Below are 19,091 nucleotides of genomic sequence, written 5' to 3' on the forward strand. Positions count from 1 at the left end.
AAAAAATTATCTTTAGGGGCACCTGGCTGGTTCAGTGGGTAGAGCATAGGACTCTTGATCACTGGGTCATGAAGTCAAGCTCCACACTGGGCATAGAGACTACTTAAAAAATAGCAGTAATAAAACAAAAAGGGATGCCTGGGTGACTCAGTGGTTAAACGTTTGTCTTTGCTCAGGGAGTGATCCCAGGGATCCAGGGATCAAGTCTGGCATCTGGCTCCCTGCAGGGAGCCTGCTTCTCCCTCTGCCTGTGTCTCTGCTTCTCTTTCTGTGTCTCTCATGAATAAATAAATAAATAATCTTTAAAAAAATAAAAAATTATAATTTTTATATAATTTTTAATAATTCTGTGTTTATAGTTGACACACAGTATTACATTAGTTTCATAGTTTCAGGTGTACAACATACTGATTCAACCTCTGTATACATTTTTTAAAAGAATTTCTTTATTTATTTATTTATTTGTTTGTTTGTTTGTTTATATTAGAGAGAGAAGCTCTGTATACATTATGCTATGCCAAGTGCAGCCACCATCCGTCCGCATACACACTATTACAACAGCATTGACTGTATTCCCGGTGCTGTACTTTTCATCCCCATGACTTATTCATTCCATAACTGGAAGCCTGTATCTCCCACTCCCCTTCATCTATTTTGCCCATCTGTCCCCTAGAAGATGATTCCTTTCAGATAATTGCGTCTCCTGAGTAAGGCTTCTGTTTGGTCACATAACTATTTCAAGCCCGGGCACCTGTTGCACACGGCAGGTAAATCCATTATCATCTACGTGAGTGTGCCCTCTGGACTTGCAACCCTGACTTTACTGTTTGCCCTTTAGGTTCTGTCTTTCCGTTTCCCTGAATAACTTTTCAGCAGAGATAAAGGAGACTTGCATGTCACAGGAAAGCCAATGACAGGTCCCCACTATTCTGCAATAAGCTTCTTTCTGATTTCCCATTTCAAAAATGGATACCCTTGGGGCACCTGGCTGGCTCAGTTGGTAGAGCAAGTGACTGTGGATCTCAGGGTCGTGAATTCAAGCTGCTCACTGGGTGTAGAGCTCACTTAAAAAAAAAAAAAAAGGTACACTCTGGAAGCCTGGGTGGTTCAGTGGGAGAGCATCTGCCTTCAGCCCAGGGCGTGATCCCGGGGTCCTGGGATTGAGTCCATATCAGGCTCCCTGCAGGGAGCCTGCTTCTCCCTCTGTCAGTGTCTCTGTGGCTGTCTCTGTGTCTCTCATGAATAAATAATTTTTTTAATGATATACTCAGTAGTTATAGTTTCCTCCCCAAGTCAAATGACAGAAATCCTCCTTGGAGGTTTTCATTCCTTGATCTAGCCTGGGTAGACTCCGACCTCATGACCACTCCTGGAGACTCCTGGCATGTCATTATACTGAACACTGCCTTTGGTCCATTTCTCTTTGAGGAACGCCCACACAGGCCTGATCCCAGGATCCTGAGATCATGACCCAAACAGAAATCAAGAGCCAGATGCTCAACTGACTAAGCCACCAAGGCATCTCATATTGTGAGTGTGTGTGTTTTTAAAAATATTTACTAGTTTGAGAGAGAGAAACATGAGTAGGAGAGGGAGAGAGAATCCTAACCAGACTCTATGCTGAGCATGGAGCTGATGCCAGGCTCAATCCCACAACCCTAAGATCATGACCTGAGCTAAATCCAAGAGACACCCATCTGAATGCACCACCCAGGTGCCCCTTGTGTGTGTGTATGTGTTTTAAGTAAGCTCTACATCCAACATGGCACTTGAACTCATGACCCTGAAATCAAGAGTTGCATGCTCTGCTGACTTAACCAGACAGACACCCCACCACATTTTACTGTTGATGGGCATTTGGGTTATCCAGTTTGGGGTTACTGCAAATATTAGAAAATGTTGACAGGAGCATTCTTGAGTATGTATATCTTTGGGGGAATAAAGGCACACATTTGTTAGGTAAATACCTAGATGTGGAATGAACTATACATATTTTCAGCTTTAGTGGATAGGGCCAATTTTCTGAAGTGGTTGTGCCAGTAAATGTCTTTAGAGTTCCCTTGCTACCCATTCTCAACCATTGGCATTGTCTCTTTTTAAAATTTTAGGGACTCTGATAGGTGTATGGTGGTATCTCACTGTGGGTTGTTTTTTTTTTTTTTAAGATTTATTTCTTTTTTGAGAGGGGAGAGAGATGGAAGGGCAGCGGGAGAGGGAGGGAGAGAGAGAGAGAGAGAGAGAGAGAGAGAGAGGGAAAATCTCAAGTAGACACCCTGCTGAGCATGGAACCTGACCTAGGGGTCAATCCCACAACCCTGAGATCATGACCTGAGCCAAAACCGAGAGTTAGATGCTTAGTCGACTGTGCCACTCAGGTGCCCCTCGTTGTGATTTTATTATTTTATTTTTTAAAAAGATTTTATTTATTTATTCATGGCAGAGAGAGAGAGGGAGAGAGAGAGAGAGAGAAGCAGGCTCCATGCAGGGAACCCGATGTGGGACTCGATCCTGGGTCTCCAAGATCACACCCCAGACTGAAGGTGGCGCTAAACCGCTGAGCCACCCGGGCTGCCCCCCTCGTTGTGGTTTTAATTAGAATTTCTCTGTTGACTAATGAACACATTTTCATATATGCATTGGTGGTTTTCATTTTTATTTACACAAATCACATGAATATATCCTTGTTAGATATAATACATGAATATAAAAATGCATCTGATGCTAAGATAACACATAAAAAAGCTTAAGTTCCCCTAAAACCAATACCCTTCCCAGGTTTGAGCACTGGGCTTGGAGTTTGGAGACCAGAATTGCAGCCTTGGTCTGTCACCAGCTTGTGTGAATTTGAACAAGTCCCATTTCTGGGTCTGTCTTCCATCTGCACAATTAGTGAACTAGATGGTCTCTAAAGACCTCTTTGATGTTCTGATCACTGTTTCTGTGATTATAAGAAACTTCATGTGGTGGGGGTGGCCGTTTGGCCCTCTAACCACCCTATCCGTTTTCCTTAGTTAACAGAACACTTGAGGTTTAGCTGGGCTCATGCCTGCCCCACTAGAGTCTATCTTTCAACATCCCTTACACAACGAGGTGTGGCCACGTGACTAAGCTCAGACAAGAGCATATGGACAGAAGTGACATGCTGAACTCCCGAGTTGCGCCCTTATAAAGAAGCATCATGCCCCCCAATTTCCCTTCTCTTTTTGGTGACCAAAGAGAGGAGCTAACGGTGAGGACTGGACTTGTCATCTTTGACCATGTGATGGAAGCCGAGATTTGCTGAGTTAGAACAAGTCAGGAACCAGAACCCACCACATCATGGACTGGATTGCGTGGGGAGCAACACTTCCATCTAACTATCATTACTTTGGCTTCTTATGACCACTGAGCTTGAATCCTAATAGTCACTGGGGTATGACTTTGAATCGGTTATCAGGGCAGGGGTTCTTTTTTGTTTTTGTTTTTGTTTTTAGGAAGTGACAAGGGAGCCAAGATCTTAGCAATAGACAGCCACACGGATTTGGGGGAAAGCATTCCATGCAAAGGGGACAACAGCGGCAAAGCTCTGAGACTCCACTAGACTTCCGTAGAGTGAGGCAGACCTGGTCAATCATGGTGCCACATCTCCCTTGCCAGGGTTTACTGACTGGAGGCTGGTCATGTGACCTGAGCAGGGCCAATCAGAGACCTCTGGAAATGTCCTGCATGGTGGGAAAAGATCTTTCTGGGGGAGCCTAAGTCATAAGGACCATGTGGCTGTCAAATGGCAAAAGCCCATCTCTGACTAAAGCCAAGCTGAGGCAAACCTACAAGAACTAGGAAGGGACGTGGCCTCCATGACAGCCTTTAACCCTAGACCCCACCACACTTGACCTTACTAAAGTCAAGTTATGAAAACTAATCATTTTTTTTTTATCATTTCCTTTTTTGCTACTGGATTTGTCACTCGCAACCAAAAATACCTGAAACAATAAAATATGGGGTGCTGCAGATCACAGGCCCTAATATGTGGAACTGGTGGAGTTCATGTGAGGTGTGGGGTTGGTCAGAATTCCTCCTTTCCTAATTGGGAAATTGGTAGTCAAGTGGCTGATTAAAATGCCCGTGGTTTGTTGGGACCCTCCGCCATATGCCCAGTGAGGTTGTAGTTTTAGGGATCGTAGTAACAAAGTGAGAATGGTCAAAAGTATTGGTTGTTGTGGCCTTTGGGAAGGTCCTACAAGAAAGACAAGCTGTCGTCTAAGCAGGCATCTCAGAAGGAAATAAAGTCAAGTCTCGTTAAGAAAGGGCCCGAATGCTCACCAACAGGCTGTGATGCTTGGAAGTCTGAAAATATGCCAGGCTAATGGTGGGAGCAGCTGAGTTCTCTCTGTGCAAGGATAAAATTACCACCAGCAAGGGGAGGGCGCACAGCAGGAGACTGGGATGGTGGAGGAGCTAGATCCCCCGGGACCACCCAAACCCCTCCAGCTTGCCTGCCTGGCTATTGCCTCTGGACACAAAACCTAGCTGGGCTGGAACAGACACTGAGCAGGCACCTCTGGTGACCTATCCTGACTCCAGAGGGCACTTCGCTTAGACCATGATGCCTGAGGCACGCTGGCCGTCGGTACACCCCGTTATAACAGCATCCCGTTAGATCCTGAATTTGGCTACTGTTTATTGGGAGATGGTGTGGCACAGTGGTTAAGGGCAGAGGCCTTGGAGTTCAACTATGTGGGTTCAAATCCCAGCTCTGACGGCTTCAGTGATGGGGCTCTAGCCCCAGTTGTCTCACATACTAGTTGAAAGGCCTTAGGTGAGTCACAAGCTCTCTAGATAGAGCTCCCTCACTGCAAACCCACGCTAAATTTAGGACTCCCCCGCTCTACTGTCTCTTCCAAGCTTCCTATCTTAGTAAATGGCCCATCAGCCATCAGGAGCTCAAGCCAAGTTCCTCCTTCCCATCTAATGTACCTCCTTCACCCCCACGGTCACCACTCCAGCCCAGGCTACGCATTTTCTCATCTGCACTTTGCCAGTGCTGTCAAACATTTTCACAAGATGCAAACTCGGAGCAAGTTGTTCTGTTGCTTAAAAATCCTTCGAATGGCTTTGCTTTCTCTTGGAATAAAGTCTGAAAAGCCTCCCCCATCTTCCTTATATGCTTTTGAGCCCTGCATACTTTGGGCCTGGTCTCTCTCCCTTTCCAGGTCAGGCCATCTCTTCCTTCACCCTCCACTGTGCGTGTTCTCCTAGCTCATTCTAGACGCAGAGTTCCCTCTGTCAGGAATGCTCTTAGCTTGCTTGCTCATCCTTCAGGTGCAGCCTTATGTGTCAGCTTGTCGGGGAAGTATGTTTGATACTTCAGACCCAGTCAGGTCCTGGTGACCTCCTTCACAGCCCCTGCCACATCACTGGTGACACATCTGCCCCCTGGTTCTCCTCAAGGAAACTCCTCCTCAGTCCACTTAACATTTGCTTCTGAGGGGCCTGGACACATACAGAGGTGTTTGCTTCTTGTGGAATTTGTATCTAAAGAGCCAGGTCTGTCTCCCGTCTCCCTATGCCTAGAAGAAGCAGGCCTTGTATTAGCTTGGCAGTGATGAGTCTGGGATGTCCCTGAAGAACCCCCCTTTCCCTCATTCCTGAGCTCAGGGATCAGGGGCCGAGGGGCCAGGAGACAAGATGCCAAGAAGCTAAAAAGCTAACCGAGCCAAAGGTTCTGGTCTGGTCAGAGCCCTGAGGCACATCAATAGCTCATCTCCAATAGCATCTAGGTGGGAGTCCCAGTCTCAGGCTCCTTGGACCTGAGCCTGGTGAGATCAGGTCCTCAGGCCAGCTGCAGCTCTGGGGAAGATAACTGGGAGTCAGAGGAGGCTGGTCCGCCTACAGGAGCTGCTGGGAGTTTCTGATTCTAAATTTTCAAATGGACTGTATTGCTTTAAGATCTGAATTGGGCTTGCTTTGGCCCTAGATTTGGGAATCCTTGTCATCTTGCAGGCAGGCAGGTAGACTTTGCAAAAGCCCTTGGCTGGGCCTTAACTTTTAAGTGGAGAGATAGGAGGTCGTGAGTCTCAGAAGAAAGCACACTTTCGGGAGTTCAAGCCAGAAACCCATGAGGGCACCCTCGTTTCCTCTCATCCCCTGGACTTAAAGCTTAGGTAAAATCTGCTAATTCTGCCTCCAGAATGTATCCTGAATAGGTCTACTCCCTCAGTTCTCCACTGCCACCACCCTGGTCCAGGCCACTGTCAGGGCTCTGCAAGGGCCTCCCCACCGGCCTCTTTCTCGTTCCCCCTTCCCTGTTCTCATGGCAGCCGTGTAGGAAAGGGGAACACACGTAACTTCTGGTTGAGATCCTCCAGGTGGCTTTCTATCCAATGCAAAATGAGACCGAGCTTCCTACCAGGTACAGAGCCTACCCTTCCAACCTCTGGTCCCGTCGCCACCCTGTGTTTCTGTACCCTGCTTTTAGCAGCCCTCCCACCTCCTTCCACTGCAGGACCTTTGCACATTTTGTGCCATTCTTGTGGCTTCTGATGCACTTTGCTCTGCTTTCTGGAGGATCTTTTCTGGTCCCTTGACCTCATGGAGGGCTTCTTAACCACCCTCTCAAGAGACACCCTTGGTCCGTTATTCTGTCTCAGACCCTTTCCTTCAAAGTCCTAATTACAATTTGTAATTGGTTTGTTTTCTTGATGAACATCTGGCTGCCTATTCTCCTTCACAGATTCCACACAGAAGACAAGCTGAGACCTGTCCTGCTATATGCCCAGTACCCAGCACCATGCCTGGACACCAAGCAGATGTTCTCAAAAATTCTCTCTTCAACAGAAAAGCCTTTTTGGTGATAGCACCTCCAATCGTCAGGAACTCTCTATTTGCTTCTGAATTTTGATCCTCAGGCAGTGTTTCTGCTCATTAACCAGTAATTCTTCTCTGGGTATATGGCTGACAGCAGAACAGAGGATCTCAGGCGGCCTGGCAGCGTGGGTCTGCGCGGGCGAATCATCTTCCAGTGGAATTAAAGCAAACCTTAACTCTAAACCTGAAGATGTCACTCTAGGTCTGTGGGCCACTGCCCAGCTCCACTGCCAAAGGCCTTGGGCTTTCCAGAGCTTCTCATGATACAAGATGCAACTTGCCCTCCTCTACCCTAATGCTCCAAGCCCCTCTCCTAGGCCTCACCAAGCTTGCACCCTGACCTCCTAGTGGCTTTCAAGCTGAGGCCATGCCAGGAGGAGGAGCTGGGGTGGCGGAGGTGAGCCTCAGTGCTGACCCAGGGGAGGAATGGGGAAGCCTGGGAGGCTTGAGTGGTTAAAATGTGGCAGGCTGGCAGAAAGTACCCGGGGCTGCTGGATACCTGCCAGCGTGTGAATAGGAAGAGGGCACGAGGGCACAGTTCTAAAGTAGTATTTACTTTGGTTTTCACTTCTCTAAGGCCCTGGGACCTTTTAAAAGTTCTAGCTGTTGGTCTTGTGCTCGGTCTCCATCACTCCTCCTTCAGCCACTGCAATAGCTGAGGTGTGTAGTAGGTGATGATGATGTCGGCACCTGTGGGGGACAGATGCAGGAAGGGGGAGAAGCCTGGCATCAGCTCTGGGCACCCCTTTGGGGAGACGAGGGCCAAGAGCAGAGGGGGTGGAAGGCTGCTACCATGAAGGGGCACAGCTCGTGGGCATTATGACATAAGATCAAGCCAAGCTCCGGGCAGTTACAGCTCTGCACACCGTGCGACCCTGGGCAAGTCATTTTCGCTTGCTGGGCCTGTTTGCCAACGTATAAGGTGCAAGGTGGGGAAATGAGTAAGCTGTGAGGGCCCTCCTCAGGCTGTATGCACACCAACAAAACCAGCTCCCATTTGCAGAGTGGAGAGCATATGCCAATGACATATATCATCCTCACTCAATTCTCCGGACAACCAATGTCGGGTGTTTTATCCCCCGTTTGCAGATAAGGACTCTGAGGTTCACGGACATGGCTCAGCTAAGGTCTCAAAACCAAAAAGTGACAGAGGGTTCTTCCTTCACTGCTGCATGCTGTGTTCTGCAGTTCCATGTCCCCTCCTCTTTAGATCGCTGCTATTTCCAGGCATGCGACGCCAGGCTGTCTCAACTTTATTTCCCTCTCTGGGCAAAGTGCCCATCAGCCCTGTAGCCCAGGTCAAAAAAACCCCAGCCCCGCCTGTTCACCTGCGCGGCGGAAGGCGGTCATGGCCTCCAGAACAGCAGCCTTGAGATCAAACGCCCCGGCCCGGGCTCCGTGCCACAGCATGGCAAACTCTCCGGAAACGTGGTACACGGCAAGAGGGAGCTCAGGGTGCTGCGGAAAAGCAGTGGGAGGCGGACAGGTGCAAGGGCGGAACCTCTGGGAGTGTCCCTTCCTCCCAACCGGTGAGCATCTTGAGCCCCATGCCCTGTGTCACTACTGCTGGCAGCCTGACACATTTTTTTTTTTTTTAAAAGACTTATTTATTAGGACGTCTGGGTGGCTCAGTGGTTGAGCATCTGCCTTCGATTCAGGGCGTGATCCCCGGGTCCAGGGATCGAGTCTCGCATTGGGCTCCCTGTGAGAAGCCTGCTTTTCCCTATGCCTGTGTCTCTGCCTCACTCTCTGTCTCTCATGAATAAATAAAATCTTTTTTTTTAAGATTTTATTTTTTAATTTTTATTTATTTATGATAGTCACAGAGAGAGAGAGAGAGGCAGAGACACAGGCAGAGGGAGAAGCAGGCTCCATGCACCGGGAGCCTGACGTGGGATTCGATCCAGGGTCTCCAGGATCGCGCCCTGGGCCAAAGGCAGGCGCCAAACCGCTGCGCCACCCAGGGATCCCTAAATAAAATCTTAGAAAAAAAACCAACTTATTTATTTTAGAGAGGGAGGGGGTGGGGCAGAGAGAGAGAGAGAAGCCTAAGCAGGCTCCCCGCTGAGCCAGAGTCCGATGACACTTGATGACACTTGGCCCCATGACCCTGACTTGAGAGTTGGACACTCAACCGACTGAACCACCCGGGCGCCCCAGCCTGGCTCATTCTTGAATGGTGAAAGCACAGCAGCTCAAAGGCCCTGCGCGCCCTGGGGCAGGTGGCTCCGAACTCAGAGAGTCTGTCAGTCTGAGATCCCAGAGCCGGCGGACAAGCTCCCTCGTCTCCCTGGGCCCCCGCTTGTCTCCGCTCTCCTGCTCACCTTGTCCTTGACCTCCCGCACAACGTCCAGGTAGGGCATTCCCGGCTTCACCATGAGCATGTCGGCTCCTTCCCGTACGTCCCGGGCCTACGGGAGGAAGTACCATGTGGGGCATGCACAGGAGGTGAGCCGGGAGGGGGACAGGCCGGTGGGGCTCCTGCACCGGTCACGGTCACTCACCACTGCTCGGAGGGCCAGGCCCCGCGCTCCCGGTGGCAGCTGGTAGCAGCGGCGGTCTCCAAAAGCCGGGCTGGACTGCGCCGCGTCCCTGGGAAGCAGAGGCGTCAGTGGGGGTGCTCCAGCTTTGGGCTAATGGGCCAGGGGTTTGAGAGCAGACCTCTGCTAATCCTCACTCACCGGAAAGGTCCATAGAAACAGGATGCAAATTTGGCACTATAGCTCATCACTGACACCTGCGGGCAGACAACGAGGGTGGAGGTTTCAGATGTCCCCGGGTGAAGTGACAAGGAGAGACAGGATGTAGGCTTTGGTCTAGTCCCAGTAAAGCTCTGAGTCTCCATTGAGCGGGATCCCAAAGGCCTCACCAGGGCTGTCTGCACTTCTGTGATGCTTAGCAGATACGGGGGCAGGGCTGGCCCAGGCTTTCTCCTTACCTTCCCCACACCCCCCGCCACGCTCCCCGCCCCTACCCTGTTGCCAAGTCCATGTGCCATCAGAGCCTCCTTGATGGCCTCGACGCGTCCATCCATCATGTCCGAAGGGGCTACCACCTGACATCCTGAGGGGCAGAGGGTGGCCTTCAGAACTCTGGGACCTGCCTGTCCACTCTGCTACCTCCCTGCCCCGGAGCTGCTCACTCACCTGCCTTGGCATAGGCCAGTGCCACTTCTGCTAGCCGCTGGCGGCTCTCCTCAGCCAGGAAGGCCCCATTCTTGCTCAGGAGCCCTGCAGGGACAGGCAGCTGGGTTTGGGGGAGCATCTTGACCCCTGGCCCACCCACCCAAAGGGGGACTAGGTAGTGGAAATGCAGGTGGCAGCAGGGCTGGTGGAGGGCGGGAGCTCACCACAGTGACCATGGGAGGTGTAAGGGCACAGGCAGACGTCGCAGGCCACCAGAAGGCTGGGGAACGTCTTGCGCAACAGGCGGATGGCCTCGATAGCCGGGGAGTCCTCGGAGTCGGCTGCTGAACCCCGCTCATCCTAGCGGTGGCGGGGGGACACAGGGAACACGTGCTTCGTGAGGCCCCCAAGAACCAGGATGGCCAGACCTCACAGGGTGAAGCTCCCTGCATGGGAACGCAGGCAGGACAGTCCCCATTTTGCACAGGCCTGCCCAGTCAGGGTGTCACGGCCCTACTTATTAGCTTCCTGTCCCTACGTGGGTGCTGTCATGGGGGGGCGTGCCCCTGGCCCTCTCCCAGAGCAGCCTAAGGCCATAACGAGGACGTGATCAGTGCGGGAGCTCAGCTCACCCTCACCCGACCCTCCTGTGACCCTCCACTGTCCTCCCCTTGAAGCTACTTCTGCTTCTCCACCTTGGGGACTCTGCTGGGGACTCCAAAGACCAGGACACAGCGCAGGCCCTCTTCCACCAGGGGCTTCAGCATCTCTTCCAGCCGGTTTACACCATACCTGCGTGGAGGTGGGGCAGAGGGGCTGAAAGAAGGTAGGAGGCAGGCAAGGGTCTCCCTCGCCCCCCTTTAAGAGCCACGCTGCAGCCGGTACCAGGGGGGCTCAAGCCACACAGCACAGGGAGGGGTGGGAATGCTCCCACCAAACAGATGGAAAAACTGAGGCCTCCCCGGAAGCAGCTGTGGAAAGCCCCCCAAGGTTCTCACTGAACTCCCATTTGCAGCTCAGCTCTCCTTTGCAATGGCCTCTGCTATGATGTTTCCGGTCATGAATGGGTAGCTCATCCCTTTCTGAGGCTGCCTCTTCTGTTCTGGAACAACCTTGTCCCTGAGAAAAACCCATCTCTCTACTGAGCTGAAGTGAGCTTCTCTGGGTCTTCTACCTCTGGGTCTGCTTCCAGGCACCTCCAGCTGGGAAATCTCTCCCTCCATCCTCCCCCGGGCCCTCCCCACCACATCTCCTACCTGGCCACTCCTGGGAGGCTGCTGATGGGCTGTACGTCATCAGGAACGTCCCTGCAAGAGTGGGGGGCTGGGCTATGGACTGGTAGCTGTGGGAAGGGCCATTGGTGAGGGAGGGCCTGGGAGGGGTGGTTGGGGAGATGGGAAGGAGCATGGAAGTGGGGATGGAGGGGGGAGGTTGGGGTACAGTGTCTGGTTCCCTGCCTGGCCAAGCCCAGGGCCTGAAATAATAACAGGAATAAGAGTGACAGTGACAACAGAAGCAAATGGACTAAAAGAACACTTAATCATACGAAGGAGTCAAGCGGCTATGAACTTGGGATTCTGAAGGCAGAAGGCCCTTGCCTGTGATCCCAGCCACCTGGCTAGGTGACCATGCCAAGTGGAACCATTCTTTGAGCCTTGGCCCTTCATCTGTATTTGGGTGGATTTGTTCATTCATTCGACTAATACCGAGCGCTTATCACACACCAGGTACCATTCACTCTCTGGAGATACAAAGTGAACGAAACAAACACAAATCCCTGCCCGCGTGGAGAGGACACGGTAGGGGCTAATATCCATACTGTGCTCCTATGAAAACTGTCAGGGCTGAAGGAGATAATCCACGTAAGCTTGCTCAGCAGAGTACCCGGTACACAGTAAGCGCTCAATAAATGTCAGCCATTGCTGTCATGAATAATCATGACTGCCACCTCTCACACAGACATATAGATCTTTACAATCTACAGGACAAGCCTTCTCAGCTTCTGGCTTATTGCAGAGCTTAGGATAGCGGACCAGGGAAATACTATTCTTAGTTTTCAAATGGGAAGACAGTTCTTTTCAAGGTTTGTTCGATTCCTAAGACTGTTGTCCTTAACCCACTCTCTTTCACACACATATACACTCTTTCTCTCACACACACACACACCCTGCAGATCAGAGGCGTGCACCGTTCCTGGGGACTCACGTGACAAAGATGGGGTAGATGAGGTTGGAGGCACTGAGGGTCGTGGCGGCTGTCTGCCAGGTGCGGAGCAGCGGGTGGAAGTAGCCGCTGTGCAGGACCGACTGGGGCTGCATGGTGGGCAGCGGGATCACGGCACCTGGCTGGTGGGAACCGCAGGCTCCTGAGCGGTGGCTGCACACTCAGCTCTGGGGTGGGAGTGGGGGGGCAACAGGAAGCACATGAGACTTGGTCCCTGTCCCCAGGAGATGGTAACCCCCCCACTCCTGGATTCCTGCCTCTTCTGCTCTCCGGTCAGCGCTCCTCCTAGTGTGGCTCACCAATCCCTGCGGCTCTGAGGCAGGGTTAGGCAGAGGAAGGGAAGTAGGCCCTTTGGAAACTTCCTGAGCTGTGGGACTCTAATAATCTCAGATCTGGGCTTGTATTTTATACGGTCTCTTTTTCTTTTTCGGTCTCTTTTTCTAAAATAACCTTTCTCTAGCAATTCGATACAATTTTTTTTTTGTATTTTATAAAAAAAAAAATCAATCTGCAATGGATTGGAAATTAGGATGAGAAGCACTGACCTAGCCAGTATTTAAACTTTGTTTATTCCATGAAAAATGCTCATGTGATTGGCAGAAATTTTATTTTTAAAAAGATTTTTATTTATTTCTTCATGAGAGACGCAGAGAGAGGCAGAGAGAGAAGCAGGCTCCCTGCAAGGAATCTGATGTGGGACTTGATCCCAGGAGCCCGGGATCACGACCTGAGCCGAAGGCAGCGCTCAACCTCTGAACCACCCATGTGTCCCGCCTCCTGTAATTCAACCTCTAGAGAAAAACACTGTTCACACCTTGGTACAGAGACTTCTTGTCAGGCACAACCCACACTAAGAGGATTAAACAGCACAGGCCCGACAGATAGACAGACCCTCCGTAGGGTGACCGCCTAAGTGGTCTTTTCCAGCCTGAGAGCCTCCTGCTGTTCCCCAGCACAAACCACCCTTGGCTGATTTCTGATTCTGCTCACCCCGTTCCCTTTACCTGAAACGTTTGTGGGCTCTCCACAACCTCTCACCCCCAGATCCTACCCGGTGTGCCCACCTTCCCTCCCCCACTGAAGCTCCTTTCGCCCAGATCATAATCTCTCTTACATAACAGCTCTTTCTGGATCTACTTTATCTCATTCCAGTAGACAGAGCTTCTGCAGGGCAGGATCCACAGTGAGTTCATTTCTGCCTCCCCCCCCCCCCCCTGCCCAGCACCCTGGCACACGGTAAATATTTAACAACATAACTACCTATTGCCTTAAATATCCAGTAAGTGATATAAGACAGAAGGAAGCTGAGGCCGGGGGTGGGGGGGTGGGGGGCAGTGCCTGGGTGGCTCAGTGGGTGAAGCATCTGCCTTGGCTTGAGTCATGATCCCAGGGTCCTCGGATCCCAGCTCCCTGCTCAGTGGGGACCCTTCTTCTCCCTCTCCTCCTGCTTTTTTTTTTTTTTTTAAAGATTTATTTAATTTATTTATTTATGATAGTCACACAGAGAGAGAGAGAGAGAGAGGGAGAGAGAGAGAGGCAGAGACACATGCAGAGGGAGAAGCAGGCCCCATGCACCAGGAGCCCAACGTGGGATTTGATCCCGGGTCTCCAGGATCGCGCCCTGGGCCAAAGGCAGGCGCTAAAGCGCTGCGCCACCCAGGGATCCCTCCTCCTGCTTTTTAAAAAATAAATATCTTTAAATCTTTTTAAAAATATTTTATTTATTTATTCATGAGACACACAGAGAGGCAGAGACACAGGGAGGAAGAGGAACAGGCTCCATGCAGGGAGCCCGAGGCAGGACTCGATCCTGGGACTCCGGGATCACGCCCTAAGCCCAAGGCAGATGCTCAACCACTGAGCCACCCAGGCGTCCCTAAATAAATAAAATCTTAAAAACAAAACAAAAAAGAGGGAAGCTGGGGCATTAACACTTGTTTCTTGAGCACCAGGCCATTCTGGGCACCTGCACACACCATTTCTCACCCAGGTGGCACTACGGTCCAGGCTGATGGAGGGCTCAGGGAGGAGCTGCCCTAAGTGAACCATGAGTTTGGAGGCTGGAAGAAGCTTGCTGGAAATAGTCGGGGGGCTTCAACTTGGTTTTTCAGGATGCGTGTGTTCAGCTTGGCAGAGGGAAAGGGGAGGATGTTCCCTTAGGAAGGGAAGAAAGAGGCCAGGGTAGGGAAGGAGGACTGGCTGTGGGCTTTTCTGAGGCTGAAGAGGCAACTCTTCAGGGGAGGGGACAAGAGGGGACCACTGAGGGCAGGGAAGATGAGCAGGGGTGGGGGTACGGCCTACTGAGAGGCTCAGAACCAGGAGCAGAGTGGATGGAGCAGAGGGGCACACACACTGCGGAGCCGAGGGGAGGACAGGAAAGGCCTGTCGCGAGGCAGCCAAGAGCCAGTCTCTTGGGGCGGATGCTCTGAGCTTGTGGGACCCACAGGGCAATGGAGACAGGGACGAGGCAGGAACAGGGTGGCAGGGCGCTGAGCTTTCAGAGGTGCCTGGGGAAATACCCAGTAAAGGGGTGGAAAAGCTACCAGATAGTTCCTTGTATGAATGGCACCCAGGGGTCCAGAGAAGGGCAAGGACGCATTCAAGGTCACACTTGGTGAGTTACGAGGCTGTAAGGGCAGGCCTAGAAACCTCGTGTGTCATCCTCCAGGTGGGGGGTGGGGGTCCCCTAGGACACTGATAATGCCTCTCTCCCCAGTCTCTGGGGTCCCTTTCGCTCCCTCCCAACCAGCTCAGGGGCCCATTTTATCCAGTTCCCCTCCTTGGCAGGGCGGGCTGGGGTTATCAGGAGCCACACAGAGATCCACCTACTACCACACCCCTAGGCCAGCCCTATCATCTGACACAGAGGCAAGCCAGGCCCCCCAAAGTCATCCCGACCCCCAAACGAGCAGTCATTCAGCACACAGAAAGTCCCACGTGCCCATTTTGCGCAACATTTGCTGTCAGGTCGGCTGGGGGTCAGCTCACCTCGGAGAGGTTAAGTCCCTCGCCCAAGACCACACAGATGGTCAGTAAATGAGCCAGAATTTGAATCTGTTCTGGACAATGAGTACACGGTTTTATCTACCACCCCCCCGACACTGAGGAACACTTGATTCAGCGAGCAGGTCTCTGCCTATACGATCTGCCCGTGGGTCAGCGAGGTGGAGGACGCACAAGAGAAAAACATCCCGAGCCTTGTGTTATGTGCTGGGCACGGGCCTAGGTGCACATGTATCTCATTTCACCGCAGAGATTATTCTGGCTCTTAGTGATAAGGAGACAGAGGCTCTGAGAGGTTAAGTGACTTGTTCCATGTTGTTCTAGAGAGTCAAGTCGGATTTTGAGCTCATCTCTGATCCACTTCCCAGAGAACTACCTGTATTTTATTTTTTAACATTTTATTTATTTATTCATGAGAGACACAGAGAGAGAGGCAGAGACACAGGGAGAGGGAGAAGCAGGCTCCATGCAGGGAGCCCGATGCGGGACTCGATCCCAGGACCCCGGGGATCATTACTCGAGTCAAAGGCAGACACACTCAATCACTGAGCCACCCAGGCATCCTGAGAACCACCTTTATGGCTTCTGGAATCCAAAACTGCATTCTACTGGCCTCAACTACCCACCTGTTTTAGAAGCCTGGGTGAACAAATACCTTCTGCTTATCAGAAGCAGCAGAGCACGGCTGCCTAGGGGCTTTGCAGGTCAAATTTTACCACGAGGTGGTGGGAGGGTTGGTGATAGGGGCAAGGGAGTGGGGTGAGGGTGGAAGAGGTAGGTCTGACTAGGGCAATTCTTGTTTCTGTTTCTTTAATAATGTTTGGGTTAGGGAGAAATTTGCTTTGAGAAACAGGTGTCAGTGCTGAGAAAATTTGAACTCAGGAAAATCGCCAATCCTGTTCATCTCGCACATTCTGAAGCGGGAAATGAGGAGCGGAGAAGTATAGGATTTGCTTGACATCCCACGGTGAGTCAGGTACAGAGGTGGATTTGACCAGGAGTCTCTCCCAGCTTCCAGTCCCGTGCCCTGTCACCTCAACCACACGCGGTCATTCTGTTACAACAGGCACTTAATAAATACCACCGAAGAGAAAAACAGCCCTTGAGCCAGACTTGCTTGTTTGCAGAGCCAAACCCATGCCAAGGTTTTGCTTCGCAAAAAAAGTCCCTCAGGATTGGGAGATTTCCACACATTTGGGAGGGCACTTCTTCCAAATTAAGGGAGCCTCCAAGCCACAGCTTAAATCCTATGACACTTCACTGAAGCAAGAGCAAGTCACCAGGGCACCCAGCACCTCTGCTCACCCACATTAGACTAGGTTAGCTTAGCTGGAAGGCAGTACAGGGCGGTGCAGAAAGAACCTTGTTTCAGGATCCCATGGTCCCATATCTGCTCTGTGCCCTGTGTGTCACTTTGGGCAAGGTTGCTGGCCTTTCAGAGTCCTTATTTCATAATCTATAAAATGGGACTGATACCATCAAGCTTGCAAAGCTGAGGAAATTAGATTAGAGATAGTTAGGAGGTACGTGCCTGGCACTGGGTAGCAGCCCAGTAAACGTGTAAGCTACTTTTATCATCATTAGGAGAAGTGAGCTGGAAATAGACCCCCTGGAGTCATCACAGGTGTGCCATCACACCACCCCAGAAGGGAGAACTTTCACGCAACCCCGTGTGGCCGCAGGGTCTTCCGAGATATCTCCAGTGGGGTCCCTGCCTTCCAGCAGCTTCTATGGTGAGGAGAAATGATCACCACACTGACACTACAGGAGAGGGGTGGACTAGATGTTATCTGTGGGAGGGGCCTGTGTCTCCAGGTGTCAAGCATGGCTTCATGGAAGAGGCAGTTTTGCAGACTGATGGTGAAGGCATCTCCTCCTTCGATGGCAACTTCCCCAATCTGGGCCCTAAGAGCTGCCACTGTGGGAAGGGGGGTTAGAAGAGCTGTGAGCCTGAACACCCCCTTCACACCACCCCAGCCCCAGGCGGCTCATGCTGTGCTCTGCTGAGGATTTCAGAGGCTGTGCTATTGGAGAGAAAGTTGGGAGCTGCTGCCAACTCTGGCAGGCCCTGCTGCTGGCTGGGGAGGAGGCAGTCAGGAGGGCCAACTAAGGTAGAAGGTGGCCAAGGGCTGAGAAATCCAAAGCCCCAGAAGGGCTCAGGAAAGCAGCTGTCAGGCAGGTCTGAGAAGGGCCCAACTGCCTGCCTGTTTATTCAACCAGCATTTCCTGAATATCTACCCTGGGCCTGCCCCAGTGCTAGATACAGGGATTAAAGAGAAGCATGAGACCGGGGACCCGGGCCTTGATGAGCCCAACCTCTTCTGGGTTTAGCTATCTGGAGCTACAGGGACAATGTGCCAGTTCCACAGACTCCCAGAACATCTTGGCTAGGAAGCTCCTTAAAGCCTTTTGACTACGTCATTGAAATGATGGTGAAACTGGGCTCAGAGAAAAGACGGACACTGGCTCAAGGTCAGGCAAGGGGTCAGTGGTAGATGTCGGGGTCAGAATCCAAGCCTTCAGCAGCCCAGTTCTCAGCCCACCATTAGCCCTCGATACTTGAAGTACAGACTTCAAAGCAGCTACCAGCAGAGGTGGGCTGGTGGAGAAGGGGGGGGTGTAGGGGGGGAAGGAGGAGGGAGGAGGGAGGATGTGGACCCTGGACTCGCCTGCAGCTGGCAGCCTGATGGTTACGTGTGTGGGTTTTGGAGTCTGTAGACGTGGGTTCAAACCCTGATTCCGACACTTTCCTAGCTGTGGGAGTTCAGTGTCTGCACCTGGTAAATGGGCGCGTTCTCCAACTGACCTCAAAGGCCCTTAATGGGCCCGTTGCCTTAATGGGCCAATGCATGGGACTTCTGTAGAAGCGCAGCACCAAGCGCCTGTTCCTGCCTCCACTTCCGTGCCTCATCCTTCGGGGCACTTCGGGCTGCTGTGTACTAGTGGGCAGTGTCCACGGGCCGCCAAGGGAGTGGACCCCGGAGAGGAGGGGACGGTCGGAGCCGGGCCCCCCAGGGCTGCGGCCACGCTCCAGCCCGCGCGGCTGCAACCCAAGCCCGCTGCAGCGGAGCAACCTACGCCCGAACAAGGGCTGCACAAGGACCGTGTCCTCGGCTGCACCCGCGACGGGGGTTCGGGGCCCGGGGACGCCGGGCTCTCGGTGCCACCGCCCCCACCTCCAAGGGCGCCATCCCCCGGAGCCCGGCCCCCGCTCACCTGCTTCCTCAGGGGCTCGGGGCCGCCGCTCCCGCCGCCGCCGTAGCGCCTTCTAGTCTCCCGGGGCCCGTGCGGGGGCGGGGCGGCTCGCCCGGAAGCAGCTCCCCCTCGCCGCGCCCCGCCCCCGCCGGCGCGCAGGCCACGCCCCCTGCGGCCGCTTCGCCCGCGGGCTGGTCAGCTCGCGCGGAGGCCCCGCCCACGCCCGGGGAGGCCTGGCCAATCGGGTGCGCGGAAGGGCTGGCGGGCCCACGCCCCGCCCCCCGGAGCCCCGAGCTCGGGTGCCGGAAGGCCCGCCGGAGCCCACGTGGGGGCGCGGGGCCGCTGCGGCGGGGCCCTGGCGGAGGGGAGGCGGTTGCATGCCCGAGGTTCCCCTTACCGTCCTCCCCTTCCCAGCCTGGCGCATACTTGGCGCCGCTTCGTTGTTGAAAGAATAATTGGGGGTTTGGGGGTTAAGGACATTAAAACAACACCTTAGATCTCGGGGTCCTGCACTCGAGCCCCCCGTTGGGCCCCCTGCTCAGGGTGAAGTCGGCTTCTCCCTCTCTCGCTCCTCCCTGCTTGTGCTGTCAAATGCATCTTAAAAAAAATAAAAATAAAGCAACAACAACAAAAATAAAGCAACACCTTAATGCCCAACACAATAGCTAAGTCCATTTTTGCAGACTGAATATTTTAAAG

General features: G+C 52.6%; 1 protein-coding gene across 1 annotated transcript; it reads right to left on the reverse strand.

Annotated features, from left to right (window-relative positions):
* Positions 1-7,379: 7,379 nt before the first annotated feature.
* Positions 7,380-18,552, reverse strand: ALAD (aminolevulinate dehydratase). Its single transcript, XM_025432322.3, has 12 exons — positions 18,414-18,552; positions 12,177-12,361; positions 11,228-11,278; positions 10,667-10,763; positions 10,196-10,331; positions 9,993-10,076; positions 9,821-9,909; positions 9,528-9,583; positions 9,351-9,438; positions 9,171-9,257; positions 8,175-8,304; positions 7,380-7,536 (listed from the first exon to the last, which is right to left on the reverse strand). Exons 2-12 carry the CDS (start codon positions 12,287-12,289, stop codon positions 7,475-7,477), a joined length of 993 nt encoding a protein of 330 aa, XP_025288107.3. The 5' UTR covers positions 12,290-12,361; positions 18,414-18,552; the 3' UTR covers positions 7,380-7,474.
* Positions 18,553-19,091: the final 539 nt, after the last annotated feature.

Source organism: Canis lupus, chromosome 11, assembly GCF_003254725.2.
Source record: "Canis lupus dingo isolate Sandy chromosome 11, ASM325472v2, whole genome shotgun sequence".
NCBI classification, from domain to species: Eukaryota; Metazoa; Chordata; class Mammalia; order Carnivora; family Canidae; genus Canis; species Canis lupus.